Raw genomic sequence first — 16,601 nt, 5'->3', positions numbered from 1 at the left:
CTCATTGTGTTATATGCTACCACACTCCTCTAATGATAACATTATTATGTTCAGCCTGCAGATTGATGATGATTACATCATTCCTCTCTCTGTTGAGACAGAAAATAGATAAGAGTGAATGATGATAATCTCGTGGGGCTCATCTCTTCATCGAGTCAGACAGTGTATTGTTTACACCAGGGAACCATCTGTCTCTGGGGAGATGGAGAGAGGATCATATCCTTCTCATTAAGACAAATTATGACCCACATCTCTGTTTTTATTAAAAATTAGGAGCAGGGTGTTCTTTAGCTGCACACAAAGCAGCTGGTTGAGTTTGCACATAACACACTGCATATGAATGTGCACCTTTCTAGATGAACAGTCTGAGCAGTGTTCATTGATTTTCAGTGATTTTCATTGTTTTATTTGTGAATGAAAACCAACATGCAGACGACTGAATGTTCTTTCAGACTCACTCAGTTGTTATCCATCATGACTGTCCCATTAAAAAGGTGTATTGATCTCTTTGTTAACACTCAAATTGGTCAGACTTGGGAGTTACTTGACAAACATCATCCCTTTACAGTAAATCTGAAAACCAACCAAATTCACATGCTTTTTTTGTTGGTGGCTATGTTTGGTTACGACTGGTCTTCTTTTAACGATTTTACAACGCTTGTGAATGTTTTTCAGAAGGCAAGTCTTGGTTGTTGGATTGATTCTTTGTTGCCTCATTATTCCAGAGAAAATTACAATATTATTGTCATATTAAGACCATTTTATGCAGCTGACCTAATAATGATGTCATAGCATAAAGATGCAATTACACATTTTTGCATCATACTGATTTGTTCATGTTAATGGACTCTTTTGCATTTGGAACCATTTGGACTTACTCTTAAAGCCCTTTGGTCTTTTTCCTAAAAACATTTGGACTTTGTGTGAAAATTTCAGGCAGGAATTATGAAGCTGACGTGAAAAACATCTCTTAGCCTTGAGTTACCTGTTGTCTTCACTTCACCTGGTTCACTGTCATTGTTGCTCTGTGTGTGTGTGTGTGTGTGTGTGTGTGTGTGGAGGAACTGTCTGAGTCCTACCCACGATGAAACTTGGGCAGAAGCACCTCGACCAGTAATGACAGCAAAACATGTTTCAGCACCGCAGCACAGGTTTTTCTTTTTCCTTTTTTTCAGTTTTTCTCCAATTTGTTAAGGCTCTCTGAATCATTCCAGCTTCTGAAAAAACAAGAAAAGCTTTCAAAAAAGACAGTTAGCTACAGTCAAGTGGTTTTCTTCTTTCAAAATGAATAAATATTCATAATAAATGAATAAATATTCAGAAAGTTAAAGAGACCGGGTTCTATTTGAAGTATTCACATACAGTTTCATATTTATTAGAATCTTGCATGGCCTCCAAATCCAGGTTAAAAATGAAAGATTAGAACAGGAAATGTAACTGTTCAGTGCAGAAATGAAGCCTTTTCTCCACAAAAGCTGCGGTCACTGTTAGCTCTTACATGCCTGGTAGAGTCGATAACCCGGTTTGCGGAGTAGTGGAGCAACCATCTCACTGTGAAATCACGGCAGGATCATCAGTGTTGTCAGCTGGCCTGTTGACTCTGTGTGGTCAGGTGAGTCAGACGTTCTGTTTGACTGGTTGGCTCTTAGAAGAAGCATAAATTCCATAGTTTAAATGATGTCATCACTTACACTGATGGCGATGACCTGATCGGGAATGCAGAGCAGTCTTGTGTGTTAATGTGAATGAGAACATTTGTTTTCGCTTAATGTGGAATCAGACTGTAAATACACCAGTCAGTGGTGTGATACTTTAATTCCAGTGTCACATTTTCTGATAACCGCTAGGCGAGAGCCATTTCTGTTACACGTGTTGGTATTGGAACAATTATTAGAACTCAAGGACACTTTAGGAGAGCAGAAGCAGGTCAAAAAGAAGATCCTGCTGCCTTGTAGGAGTGAACAGCTCAGGATGCTGATTGATGAAAAAGTAAGACGGTACTGTTCCTTTTCCAGATATATAGGTATATATTTATGTATATGTATGTATATATATATATATATATATATTTACATACACATATATGTAAAGATACTGTATATATACATATATATATATATATATATACAGTATCTTTACCATATATATATATATATATATATATGTGTGTGTGTGTGTGTGTGCGCGAGTGCACTTGTTCATGCGTGGGTATGTGTATTCCAGGTGGGCTGCAGTGACAGATAGGGAGAAAGGACAAGAGTTGACAGCTCGGTGAGAATCACTCCTGTTCCTCATCTATCAGATGAAACAGCTCACTGGCAGCCTCACACACCCACACCCACAAGCGTGCACACACACACACACACACACACACACACACACACACACACACACACACACACACATGATTGTGTTTTCATCACTTTTGGGGACATTGCATAGACTTCCATTCATTTCCTGGAGACTTAACCACCTCCTAACCATAACAATAAACATTGCTTGTCTAATCCTAACCCTGACCTTAACCAAACCCTAACCTCAACCTGACCTTAAAGCAAGTCTTCACCCTAATATTTAATGATTTATGTTGTAGGGACTACCCACAACTACAGGAATATATGCTCACACACACCCACCCACACACACACACACACACACATGCACATACATACACAATTTTCTCTCCTGCTGATAAGAAGTATTTGCAAGTGAGATAATTTAAACAAAGAGTGAAACACCAACCCACAGAGCGAATTTCTAAATCTCACTGAAAAAGCAGGTTATTGTGGTTGTAGAAATAATGACAAGAACTAGTTAAAGCAAGAGGGTTGAAAGTTGTTGTGCGAGCACAAGAGGAAGATAAGAAAACATGAGAGATATGACTGAGGGAGAAGGAAAAGGAAGAAACCAAGAAATGAGACAAGAAGCAGAAGGCTCTTTGTGTGTGTGTGTGTGTGTGTGTGTTAATGGTGTACAGACGGAGGAAGAGAGGTTGATATTATGAGCCCGAAAGGAGGGTCAGTTCCCATCTTCTTGTTGCTATGACAACCCATGGTGAGGCGACCCAAAAATAATGATAAATAGCTAAGAAAGAGAGAAAGGAGAGAATAGAGAGTGAAATCTAAAAGCAAACATGCTTCAATGCACGTAAAAACATGTGCAGACAGGTGGTGTGAGTGTCAGACACACAGTGAAGGAAAGAGTGGTGAAGGCACGCTCAGTCTCTCTCACTCCTCAGTGCCGTGTGCAGGATGTGGAGCCCAGCAGGAAGAAGGAAGTGCTAATTGCTTCTCTATAGTCTGCACTGAGAAAAGAGAGAGCAGTTAGCACAGTAGGTCCACCACTCTGACCGTCCCCTTCACTCTTTCTTTTCCTTCTCTCTCTCTCTCTCTCTCTCACACACACACACACATGCACATACACACATACCGAGCACTGCATTTCTGTACTAGTTAATATCTTGTGTAGCAAAACCTGACTTTTCTAAACTCAGAGTGTTGACCCTGAAGCTTCTCATACTGTCCTGGTGGTCCAGAACCAGAAGACATGGCCTTCTTTGGCACTAGTCAAACTACAATACATAGTCTTCAGAATTCCAATTATAACAACCTGTCATGTTTGTCCTTTGTAATGTATGATGTTTATTGCATGTATGTTTCTCTCTCTCTCTCTCTTTCATCCTCTCTGTCCTGTCTACCTCTTCTTTCCTCCCCTTCACCCGGCCGACTGTCAGCAGGATGGTTCTCCCTTGCGAGCCGGGTCCTGCTCAAGGTTTCTTCCTGTTAAAAGGGAGTTTTTCCTTGCCACTGTCTGCTTGCTCGAGGGTTCAGGCTCTGGGTATCTGTAAAGCATCTAGAGACAATTTTGATTGTATAAGGTGCTATAGAAATAAATTGAACTGAATTGAATTCAAACTCAACTAAAGTACTAAAGTACTGTACTTAGTTGTAATTTTAGATACTTGTACTTCACTTGAGTATTTCCATTTTCCGCTACTTTCTACATCTAGTCTGCCACACTGTGGAGGAAAATACTCTACACTCCACTACATGTATTGGATAAGTTACTAGTTACTATTATTATTTTTACATTTATTGCTTTAAGCTTACTTTTGATACTTTAGAGTTAATATCAAAGACCTTTGCACTTTTACTTATTATTTGTTTGGCTGATTTTCACTTTTACCTAAGTGAAAAGTAATATTTTAGTGTGATATCATTAGTTTTACAGAAGAATGACTTTTAATTTAAAAAGAGTTAACTGAATTGAATGTTCCAGTAGTAATGAATCTGAATGTCAAATCACATATTATCCACACCAGTAAACTCAAAGTGAGTGATCAGAGCAAAGGCTGCTGCTGTTTTACTTAACAGTGACCTTTGTGCTGGTTGGTCGCTCTGCAAAAAATGTTTCATTTATATCAGTCATGCTTAAAAACCTTCTATGTTTACAAAGGTGAATCAAATCTTGAATCCCTCTCGAGTCACTTCACTGCTGTTAGACAGCCTCAAAATGATGGGGTGCATCAATGGCATTTTCAATACCTGTAATTTGCAACACCGCAGATGGCACCTCAGTTAAGCCCATTTCCATGATTGGCTCAGCAAAGAGGGTTTTGTTGCATGATTTCCTTTTTGGTGTTTTCCAAATGTAGAACCCTGATGAAAGCGCTGGTCTGGAAATGTCATCCTGTTTATGACTCCTCCTTGGGGTTGTTTAAATGACAATGCCATTACAAGTAAATAAAGCAGCGTTTCATTTGTCCAAGCATAATGTCGAGGGGAGATTTGTTTTTGCCTTTGTCCAAACAATCAGCTGTAGTAATCATTTCAATTCATTCACTTACAATTTATTCAAAAAATCATAGCAGTCAGTCAGTATCCACTTTCAGAAGTATGAGTTGCTTTTGCAGATTATGTTTAACTTATTCTAATAACCGCATCCCCTGCTGACAAGCAGATGTGAAACAACAGTGAACAGGTTTGTGAAAACATAACATTGTAGTCAGAAAAAAGTGGCCAGCTAGGTAACAATACACAGTCAGTAAAAGCAGTTAAATATAACAATGAATTGTGATCTCTTCCTGGATGTCTGAGTCATATGGGACACACAGAAAACAAATAGGAGCAGAGAAAACATATAGAGACAACCAGCAACCTCTCTACCTAAACGCTTACATTCTGATAAGTTACACATTACACTCTATCTGTGTAGATCTGTGCATGTGCGCGTGTGTGTGGTCTTTTCAGGTATAAACATGGACTTTGTCAGGACCAGTAGTGCTTATGGGGTGAAATGTCATTTCATTGTTAGTGTTTGAGTTTGGCTGTTCACAATCAATGGTAAGATGGGCATTTTAAGTCATTTCTATGTTCAGTTTCTATAAAAAAATGTACTTATGTACTCATACCCAGCCCTTGTGAATAAAACTCAGTGTAACAACGATAACAGTGCAAACTTGTGTGTCTGTGTGTGCGTGTGTTTTTTTTTTTAACACCAGTTTTATATTCTAATATAATGCAGCTGATGTTTGCCTGGATTGCCCCTTCATCTCTTGCCTTTTTCATTCCCCTTGCATTAAAATAATTTCCCCCTATGGACCATTTTAGACAGTAAAGTAACGTTAATTCAGCAAATGAGACAAATCTACTGCGTATTATTTGGAGGAGGCAGGATGCTCTTTGCTCTTGGTTTCATCACCTCGTCTGTTGCCAGCTTTCGAGGTTAGAGAGGAGAGTGATTGCCAAGATTGTTGTAGAGCATGTGAAGGGTGAATTGGTGACTGGAGGGACAAGCTTAAATGGTCTGTGAATGGTGTTCAGTGCCTGATCACACAATGCCTGGCTTTCCTCTTGGGTCAATGCAAATTTCCCAATGGTGAACATTACATTATGCTACATACTGTATGTGTGAGCAGGCATCATGTGACAGTTAGAATGTATAGAGACCAGAAATTACAGTAGCTGTAGTTTTTTGTTTGACGTGTGTAATTTGACAGTATTTCATGTTTTCCGCTTTGCTTGAGTGGTGTTTTTTGCTGCTGTTTCTGGTGTGTTACTGGGGAATTCCTAAGTGGGTCTAACCGGGCTAGCTGGCTGCATGCAGTAAATTGGGTCACTGCTGAATTAAACACCAGTGCCTCTGCTTTCAGTGCTGCAGCAGAGAAGGGCAGGTTAGAAATAGTCACAGCCACAGAGTCCAAATAAACAGTCAAGCCCAGGCGGGCAGGGAAAGCGGGACTGGTGCTGTGAACACAAGAGGTGGCATTTCGGAAGTCCGCCTCAAACAAAAGTGCCTTCTGTCGAGGAAAGGTTATGCCAAGCGTCACTAAAATAAAGCTATTTGTGAAGGCTTTTTCTTACCCGCAGAAATCAGCATGGCACGGCATCTGAGGACCAGCTGCTACTATTGGGTTCTCTGACAAGGAGCGAAAAGAGAGGAAGGATAAAAGATATGGCAAGACTAATAGGGAGATGGGTGAGGTGGAGAGGTGGTAGGAGTAGCAGCCGTGGTCGGGGAGTTCTGGGAAGTCTTTTGACACTTTTGTAAGTCTGAAAACTATGTGGTCAGAACTCGAGCCAGGGTCAGAGAGTGCAGCTCACCGTCTCTGCTGGATGTGTGTCAGCCACACTACAGCTGCGCTCGAGGGTGAAAATGAAAAAAAAAAACCAATGAAACAGGAAAAAAGCAGCAGAAGAAAGAAGGGAGTAATGAAAATTGGATAAATTCTTGGTGGCAAAAAGAGAAATTAATAAACATAGGCTTTCCTAATCCTGCAGCTGGGACATAGCAGAGGAGAAAAGATAAAACAGACTTAAGGGCAGCGCATTTGAATGCACCCCTTTGTGAAGCTGCAGTCCTCTTGTCCCTGTGCTTTCCCAGTGCTCTGCAGTAGCCCCATAGCTCAACCTGCTGCATCCAGTCAACCAAACTCAAGGACAAACACACTTTGAGGGCAAGAGAATTAATATTTGATATCTAGCTCTGCATCATGTGGTGAGACAGACAGTCAGGCATACTAGCAAGCAGATACAGGATGGGGTCCAACCATTTATAACTACTCCCTACTGCAGAGCCATCACTCCACCACAGAAAAGCTCACAGCAGCAAGAGACATTGGTTGTGTGATGGATTGGTTAAAAAAAAACAACAGGACTGGTTGAAACTAGATGCAGGATATAAACCTGTTACTAACTACTAATTATTTAATTAATTACACTTAATTAATTAAGTCACGCCTCACATGTGTCAGGGTCTTACTGTATGCTCCAGGGCTATAAGCTCCAACAGCCCTGTGAAGGTCAAGTCAGTTTGGGCAATTCAAATTACTTAGTTAAGGTTAGGACAAGATTGTTGTCATGGATAGCTGTCAGTGAAACAGTTACTGCTGCTTTGAGATGAGGTATCCACAGCCTTACTCTTTGCTGTGCATTGAAAGTACAGTACCTTTTGTACAGCATAAAGGTCCACTATGAAAGTTATTCCTGCACAATGAGAAATAGAGGTACATTCAGCAACCAGCAGCAGATCAGTTGGCGTGCTTGGTCCCCAGCGACCATCTCCTCTTGCACTGCTAATGCAGCCGCTGCTTCGGCCTCTTGCTGCATTTACTCTGGCTCAATATCAGGCAACCAAGACTCTGTAAAAAGCATTTTCATCCGTAGCATCGTCTGTACTCATATTTTGTGATGCACATTTTCCTTGTTGGTGTCGCTAGTATAGAATACAAGCAACAAGAACAAAGATGTTTTGTTTTAGAGCTGCAGCACAGCCCAATTGCTCCCTAGAGGCATATATTAAAAGTCCAAGCTGAAATAGCCTGTAGTTGCATCACCCATGTGTAGTGACTGCACTGGAAGAACAACAGGAATGTCCAGCTTTCTCTCTCAATAACGGCACTGAGAAATGTATTTACAATTTACAATAAACACTGATTCGACATTCTGTGTTTTTCTTGTTTGAAGCACTTTGTAACTAAAAATTGACATGTAAATAAAGATTTACTTACTTACTTACATAAAAAGTGGCAAATTTTCCGTTAAAAAAAATTACACTGAGGGAATGAAGCACCCTGGGGACACCATGAAAACACAGTGATGTAAAGTCAACTCAAGTCCAATCTTCTATATATGACCAGTTTCAGTGATCTGTTCTGTGATCTGTGAAAGCTGATCTGTTGTTCAGGAAGCATTTACGTTCTTGTCTATATTACTGCAGTGTGAAATAATACAAGTAGACAAATGCTTATTAAACCTGCTAACTCTTGCTTGTGCTACAGGTTGTATTGTTGTATATACTGTAAATCTTTTCTTTGAAACACGATGGTTTTGGGTTAACTGTGAGCTAAAATCCAGTATCATTTCATGAGTTTGCTGATTATCAGTGCTTTGCAATAAGCCTTGAAGTTTTGAAACATAATCGGTGTTGTGAGCAGAGACTGGCACACAGCAGGGAAACAGCTAAAGGTCTGTAGCAGACTGAAGTGCGCGCTGAATTGATTTCACAGCAGCTTGAGAAAGCACTGAAGGCAGGAATCATACCGAGCATGTGTGTGTTTATGGGGGTGGGAACAGGGTTTAGCAAAGCAATTAAATGTCAAGATTTTTTTGTCAAGATAAAAAAAAAATGATAACCCTCCTAACAATCATGACAACATAAAGGTAATTCAGCAACTAAATCCAAACAAGTTGCATAGATGGTGTTGAACTGATCTCACACTACCAAGCTCTGACTCATTCAGTACGAGGGTGAAAGGTTTGAAAGCTTGACTGAGACAGCAGCAGAGGCAGTTACAGTAGAGATAAAAAGAAGGCATGGGTGACCTGTTTCACAAAGTAAGTTCAACTCTTGCTCGTTTGGGGTTACCTGGTTTCACTCCGCTGAACGCTGTAGAGATTTAGAACCGGAGCTAGTATTTCTGTTTTTGTAAACTTTCTTGTCCATGTCAGGATCCTGTAAGAACAATGAATTCATTAATTTAACTGCTGACAAGTTTTCATGTGATCCTCTTATGTTAAACTGCAGCTGGGGACTATGTTGTTTAAAAGTGAATTGGCTTCATGGCAAGCCAGAAATCTTGTTTTATGGCCAGGGCTTCTACAAGAAGAAGAAGAATCAGCTTTATTGACAGTATATATATTTTTACATACACACACTGAATTCGTCTTCTGCATTTGACCCATCCTTAGTTGAACACACACGCAACACCTGACAAATTACATGCAGTGAAACACACACAGGAGCAGTGGGCAGCATCAAGCGCCCGGGGAGCATATTGGAGGGTTTAAGTGCCTTGCTCAAGGGCGCTAATGGAGGGGGGGGGGTATTTTTCGCATTAATCACTCCACCACACCCAAATTTTTCCTGCCCGTCCGGTGGGGGAATCGAACCGATGACCCTCCGATCACAAGCCGCTTCTCCAACCTCTAGGCCACGGCTGCCCCTGTTTGAAATATTTCTTAGCTGAATGAAGGCTTATCAAAGATATGCTAGGAGACAAAATATCTGGCTAGTGGCTTGTATGAATACTGAGAACAGGGACACAATGAAAAGAATTCACAGTTAACATGTCTACAAGACTCTATACTCTCTGAGTCTATATGTAAAGGTCCATTGTGTACAGAATATGCAGAAACAGGGTAGGAGACCATTGTGGACTCCATTGAAGAGGAACTGCTCCCTAGAAACATCATTATTAATGTTCAATGTCAGCATGCTAACATGCTCACAATGACTTTACTCACATGTTGATGTTTAACAGGCACTGTAAACATTTGTACTGTACTGAACTCGTGATCACCACATTGACCATCTTAGTTTAGCATGTTAGCATGCTAACATTTTAATACCACAAAAAACACAGTACAGCTAGGCTGATGGGAATATCATTTGTTTTGAAAGTATTTGGTTACACTGTACTTACAATACTTACAGTTTCATAACGAGAGACTGTCCTTGAAGAAAAGTCACCAAAATCAGTCTAGTATTCACCCTCCCAGCATAATTAATGTATGTAAATGGCAAAGCAATCTATCCAGCAGTCAATGTGGTATTTTAGTCTTAATCATGTAGTGGATTGATTGACTGACATTAGACCCTTAGCTCCCGCTCATGGCTGAAAACAGCTTCAGTTGCTTGATTCTTGTGACTTGAAATACTTAAAAATTTTCAAGAACCACAGAGAGCAAGTGCTGGTTGGAAAAGAAGCTGAGCGTTATTAATATGTTTGTCAGAGACATGGAGCATCATGGAATAGGTCTGGTGCAGACCTTTTCATCACGTTTCAGACCTTTTAGAACCACCAGACAGGTTTATGCCTTAAAGCTATATTGTATGAATAGATTTTAGTCTAATGCTGAGCTTTCCAACATGTATGAGTATTAAAATCTTTGATGGAAGTTTCTGCTATAAATGATTTGAAATTTGTGTGTGTATGTGTGTCCTGCAGATGATGGTAAGCTGTCTCTGGACGAGTTCCAGGCTTTCTTCTCTGATGGCACGCTGAACGAGGAAGAGCTGGAGAAGCTGTTTCACACCATCGACTCTGATAACACCAGGTCAGCACTAGCTCACTGTTGTGTGGGCGTGTCTGCCTTTAGGATGTGCCACGGCTGCGTAGCTGCATGAAATATATCCGCATAATACTTGAACATTTATGCATGTGTGTGTTTTGTGTGCTCATTCCACTGTGACTTTTGTTTTTTTTTCGATCACATCTCATCAATCAATTATGAAAAAAAGAGAACAGGCTTTTCTGCTGCTGCACTACCTCGGTGTCATCACTTTTGAATTTTGTATGTGTGTGTGTGCCCACTTAGGTAAAATGTATGTATGTATGTAAGCCTGAAAATGTCACATCCGCTTCTGAAAGCTCTTTTCATGGAGCACCTTTTGTACCAAAGCCCTTTACGTTAAGTGACTATTTCAGTATGAAATTGACAAAGTAAAAAAAAAAAGAAGATAAAAGATGAGGAGACAGTGGGAGAAAACAGTGAAATGTTACCTGTTTCACCTTCTCTCTCATCTCTCTCATCATCTATTTTTGTATTTCATCCTGACCCTCTCTGCATCTCCTGCACCCCAGATCACTCTGCTTTGATTGGCTCTCATTAAATCAATTTATTGACCCCAATCAGCCAATCAGTTCATCTAGCCTGTAATCAGGAGAAGTGTGCTGACACAGTGGGACCTGAGTGATCAGAGGACCGTCTCTGTTAAGTTAAACAACCTCGGGAACCTGCAGGGGACTGAAATAAAATGAAACCAAGCAGAACAAAAGCTGACCTTTGTGGTTGTTGTAGAATTGAATTAGGTTCAATATATAAATCCTCCAGCAGGCTCAGCCATTTGTGGGGATTTTTTTCTTTTTCAAATCAGTGCTTTAAGTGAACCATTCAACCATCCTCTGCCATCTTTCTGACGTCAGCCATCTTGCTTCTTGGAGATGGTTGTTCTCTATAAATCGTATTCAGTGCGGCCAATGCAGTCCGAAAAGTTTCTACTCATTAGAGTTAAGTGGACTTGGCAGCCGCACGCCAGGCCTCAGCGTTATCATGTGACAGCTAATAAGGTTATCGATTGGTCCGAGTAAAAGAAGAATTGACGGCGTAAGCGTTTCCTGTTGAAGCAGGAAGTTGATGGATGGTGAGAGGGGGAGGGAGCAGGCAGAGACTGAGCGCTGTCCCGTTTCCAGTCATTAATCTCTCTGTCTCTGTCCCTCTCCGACTGTCTTCCCCTGTCGGGCTGTTTTCTGTCAGGCTCTTCTTGTTTCCATCCTCCAGCCCCGCTCTGTCACTCTTCCCATCACCTCTCTCTGTCTCACTGTCCTCTCTACATCTGTCATTCATTCCTGTCTCATTTCTGGCTTCAAGGCCTCCCTGCACTCCCCTCAGTCTTTTTGACTCTGTTGTTCCCCAGTGACATGATTCTGGAGAAGGAGAAGAATGTGAAGTCTCGTGTGATATTCAGATTCAGGTTTCTCCATTAATTTTTAATTGCTTTGTTTATCACCTAATAAATTGTATGGACATACCTGCAAGTCAGTTCAAGAAACTATAAAGCTTTCAGGAGCCCCAGTAGTGCAGTTCTTACTGACAAGCTCACAGAGAAATAAATAAAAAATAGAATAAAGTGAAACAATTGTGAGAGTACCTCTTTCACTGCTTCAACACAAACAAACAAATCAGATAAATATGAGGAAATAAAAGTAATCATAAGCTATAGTTATTATTATTATAGCCATAGGTTATAGAAATGTCTGAGCAGCTGCAGGTGTGCTGCAGGTGTTATCTGTGGCTGTGTGCACCAGATGAGTGATGACACATTTTCTTAACGTACCAAAAAAACAAAAAAAAACATGAAATTGTTCTCCACCCACAAATTTTGTGTCTCAAGTCAGTGTGTGTGCAGCGTGTGGAATCAGGTTTATATGAGTCTCGACAGACACAGATGTAACCTGAAGCCTGACTGGTACTGTCATAAACACAGTGTTATAAGAAATGCCTTTAATAACATCACTGCTTCTGCTCGGCCTGCAGACATAAACGAGACACCATGTGAATGGTATGAATAGCTTTTGATAGTTTTTCCTCTTCACTGGGTTTGACACAAGCACACTTTGTAAAAACATATACTGATTCCTGCCACATATTCTTCCAGTGGAATCACAAGGACTAATAGAAATGACAATAAATCTCATTTTTTTAGCCCATCAGGCACCTGTATCACTTGCAGAAACCAAAGTAATTATTGGTTTCATTTCATTTGAAGATGCAGCATCTTTATTTACAATTTGGATAGTAAACAATCTGCCACCTTTATGTCAGCCAACTAAATGTTGGAACAGTTTTACAACACTAACAAACAACCCCAAATGCATGTTAAACCGAATATGTCATTCAGCAAGCATGAAAATTCAATTCATGTTGTGTAAAGCCAGATTTTTGGTGGATATTTTTAAAGCCCATCTGTCACAGTGATGGATCAGGACGCATTCTGGCCGAAGCTGCTGCTTCGTAAAATAAAATGGACCATTACGACACCAGGCTGTGTAACAAGGATCGTTCAATCGAATCAAAGCATCAAGGACACTTTATGTGGCTAAAATTTTAAATATTAAAAGAGCAACATTCTCTTTAATGTGCAGTATTTACTGAACAGAAATTAAGATGAACAGATGGAGTCTTTCTGCCTGTCTCCTCCTCTATCCCCACTTCTGTCCCGTTAGATATGTCTCACATTCCTTTTTTTGGCTGGCGCCTCTTTCCTCCTTCATTCCCTCACTTCTTCATTTTCTTTCTCTCCATTCCTGCCTGTCCTCCCTCATTCTCCCCTTTCTCTGCTGGTCAGTCAACCAGCGAAAGTCTTCTGTACTCCAGTGAAGAATTCGCTGCCAAATGAGTCCCCACACAGTGAACTGAGCATGAATGATGGCAGGGGATTGATTCAGACTCCTGTCACAGAGTCTTGTTAGATCGCTCCCCGTCTGCCAAACTTCAGCTCTGTGTGTGTGTGTTCCTCTGTGTGTGTGTCTGTGTGAACAGAGACTGCATGCAAAAAGCCTTTCCTCTGTTTCTGACCCTGCTCTTCTCCATCTTTGTCCTTCCTTCCTTCTTTCCTCCCTTCCTTCCCTCCTACCCTCCCTTTCACTCCCTCTGCTGCACCTCTGCAATGCTGTGATAGTAATGTTGACACTAAGGAGCTCTGTGGTAAGTAGACTGCCCACACACACACACACACACACACACACACACACACTCTTCTGCCACTGCCCTCATTCTCTCTCTCTCATCTATTATTAAAAAGTACTTCTCAGTTGAAATGCAATTATTTTTCTTTAAAATATATGATATTAATTCAGCTCTTTCAGCTATGACTAACCACTGCTAATTATTTTGTGACTGCATAAGTTGAATAAATCTTGTAATGTGCCAATTTGTGTGTGTGTATGTGTTTGTGTGTGTTTATAGACTACTTTGCTAAGCACATGGGGGACTATGAAGGAGTTCTGGCTTCATTGGAAACACTCAACCTTTCCATCCTCAAAGCCATGGACTTCACTAAGAAGGTGAGTGTGTGTGTGTGTTCTACATCAGCTGTATGCGAGGATGTGCAGTGCACTGTGAATCTGTTCCCATAAATCAGGTGTAATGATGTGTGTATGTCTTTGCACCTGTGTGCGTGCGTGTGTGTGTGGCTGTGTGTGTGTGCACCTTATGGAGCGTGGCAAAATAATGGCATGTCAACTTTCTCCCTTGTGCCGCCTCAGATTGTGAGTGTATGTGTGTGTATGGCAGTCAGCTGGAGAACACTAATGTGCTATCCTAGTTTTTCCCCATGTACTATATATAGCAGTTGGTCCACAGCCAGTTCATGTTAGGGTTCTACTTCAGTGTGTGTGTGTGTGTGTGTGTGTGTGTGTGTATATGTGTGTGTTGCACTCTGACTCTTGTGTCTCTATATCTCTATCCACCAGCTCTGTCTTAATCTTTCTTTCAGCTTCAAGCTATTCAGCAGTAATCAAACTTACACACACACACACACGCGCACGCACGCACACACACACACACACGCACACCCTCCCTCACACATCCTCAGGCTAGTTTCTCTCTAATGAGCATCCATTGTTTAATCAATCAGTCGTGTCTCTCTTGTTGTATTGCTGTATCTCTTGTGCTCTCCCTTCTCACTCCCATTCATCCTGTCCTTTTCCCAGTAACACACACACACACACACACACACACACACACACACACACACACACTCACACACTCCTTTCTCAGCAGCTGTGATGTCATTAGTGTGGAGGAGATGGACCAGCTCAAAGAGTCAAATAGCCACACTGAAGTGCAGACACCATTGGCGAGTCAAATGCTGATGGAGGTTGTGTGTGTGTGTGTTTCAGGTTTCATGGCTGCAGTAGGTATTCCTGCAGAGAGAGGCAGAGATTGGAGGCTGAAGTGTCTTTATCTCAAATACTTTCCCAAAGCAGAATGTTGTCAGTCTTGCAGCAAACACTTATTTTTAGGTTTTCTGCTGCATTGTGGAACCCCCTGCGTCTCCTCTGCCTCTGTGCTGCTCTTCTGTTTGTTCTCTTTTTGTTTTTTTCTGCCTCTGCCTCGTTTCTGCCATACTGATTGTGACCAGTGTACCAGTGGCTGAGACACCCACCACTTGAGCTGTCTGTGATTATCTGCAGTAACTGAAAAAATAAAGCACTCCTTTTCATTTGAGTGGAATCAGTCAGCTTAGTGGGGTCGGCAGCGTGACCTCATCCGGCAAGACGCTGCGATCGCGCTTTGCTGGTAGACGTGGATACAGTATGTCTGGTGTGTACCCCACAATCATTGCAACAAAAGTTAAAATATTTGCCACTGTGATCACTAAGAGTTTTAAAATATTATTGAAAACCAGTTGTGTTTTGGCATCTTTTAAGCCTTAAATCTTAAATGTACTGGAATTTATTATCTCACAGCTACCGACCCCACCAGTGCAGCCCCCTGTCTTCTTTAAACATTGGGCTGTTTTTTCTCTGAATTCCCACTAATGGTTCAGGTCAGTGCCACATAATAGCAGCATCCATTCTGGAGAGATTTTGTCATGTACTGTCTGTCATCCCACTCTCTCTCTCTCTCTCTCTCTCTCTCCCTCTCCCTCTGTTTCCTGTTCGGTGTAATGGGTACAGCATTCATCAGTGAATACAGTTACTTTATCAATCACTTTGTATCAGTAACATTCATTCAGCCTTGAGGACATTACTGATAAGAACAGTTTAGAAATGGATGCATGACTCTTGTGTCCATCTGAAAGCGATCACTTATATCTTTACCTTTGCCTGTGCATATATCTCTTTGTGCATTTTCTGTAGCCCCCCAGCTGTCTGGAGGAAACTGCGTTTGTGGTTTATGCCACTTATGCACTGTGTAAAATTGATTATGGCTGACAGTCATACAGACAAATGATCTCATACAGTTCATAAAAGATATCAGGCTTCACCGCCATTGAAAGTAATTTGTTTGTATTTAATGTGGAATTCAGTTGAAGGGGTTGAAAACACAGCAGAGGGGGCGCTAAGTTCTTGAGAACCCACAGAGGTGTTACTTGAGCTGTGAAATGTAGCAAGCAACTAGGACATATACAGTAATGGAATGTGACTAAGTACACTTACTCAAGTACTGTAGTTACAGTCTCTAAGTACTTGTACTTTGCTTGGGTATTTCCATTTGCTGCTACATTTTGGGGGCAAATATTCTACTACACGTATTTGAAAACTTAAGTTACTAGTTACTTGGCTGGTTGTTGGCTGCATCAGGGCCAAAGCAGGACATTTTATCTGCAATTGGATTTAAAAAAAAAAAATAATTCTGATATGAAATAAAATATAAAATATGTTGGATGTATTGACTACTATAAGTATATACATACATAAATATATTTTATGTATGTAACCTGTCACAGTAATTATTTAAGATGTAAAAATGTCAAATGGTGCAGAAGAAATTTTTCTCTTACTCGAAATTGCCCCTCATATAGTTTGCCTAACTTTAAACATTTCAGGGTTAGCCAGTTTTGTTTCAAGGGGTGCCTCTTGAGTTGATCAGCCT

The 16,601-nt window shown here is 40.9% G+C and overlaps 1 protein-coding gene across 1 annotated transcript in view; it reads left to right on the top strand.

Annotated features, from left to right (window-relative positions):
• necab2 (N-terminal EF-hand calcium binding protein 2) overlaps positions 1-16,601 on the top strand; it is a 108,338-nt gene that overhangs the window by 19,550 nt on the left and 72,187 nt on the right. Inside the window, exons 3-5 of the mRNA XM_046394869.1 lie at positions 10,448-10,556; positions 13,681-13,706; positions 13,968-14,065. Of these exons, the coding sequence (XP_046250825.1) occupies positions 10,448-10,556; positions 13,681-13,706; positions 13,968-14,065 (233 nt within the window). The remainder of the gene's footprint in view (positions 1-10,447; positions 10,557-13,680; positions 13,707-13,967; positions 14,066-16,601) is intronic.

The sequence above is a fragment of the Scatophagus argus genome, chromosome 7 (assembly GCF_020382885.2).
Source record: "Scatophagus argus isolate fScaArg1 chromosome 7, fScaArg1.pri, whole genome shotgun sequence".
In the NCBI taxonomy this organism is placed as follows: domain Eukaryota; kingdom Metazoa; phylum Chordata; class Actinopteri; family Scatophagidae; genus Scatophagus; species Scatophagus argus.
Note: the sequence above shows the minus strand (reverse complement) of the source record. Positions and strands in the feature narration are given on the sequence as shown.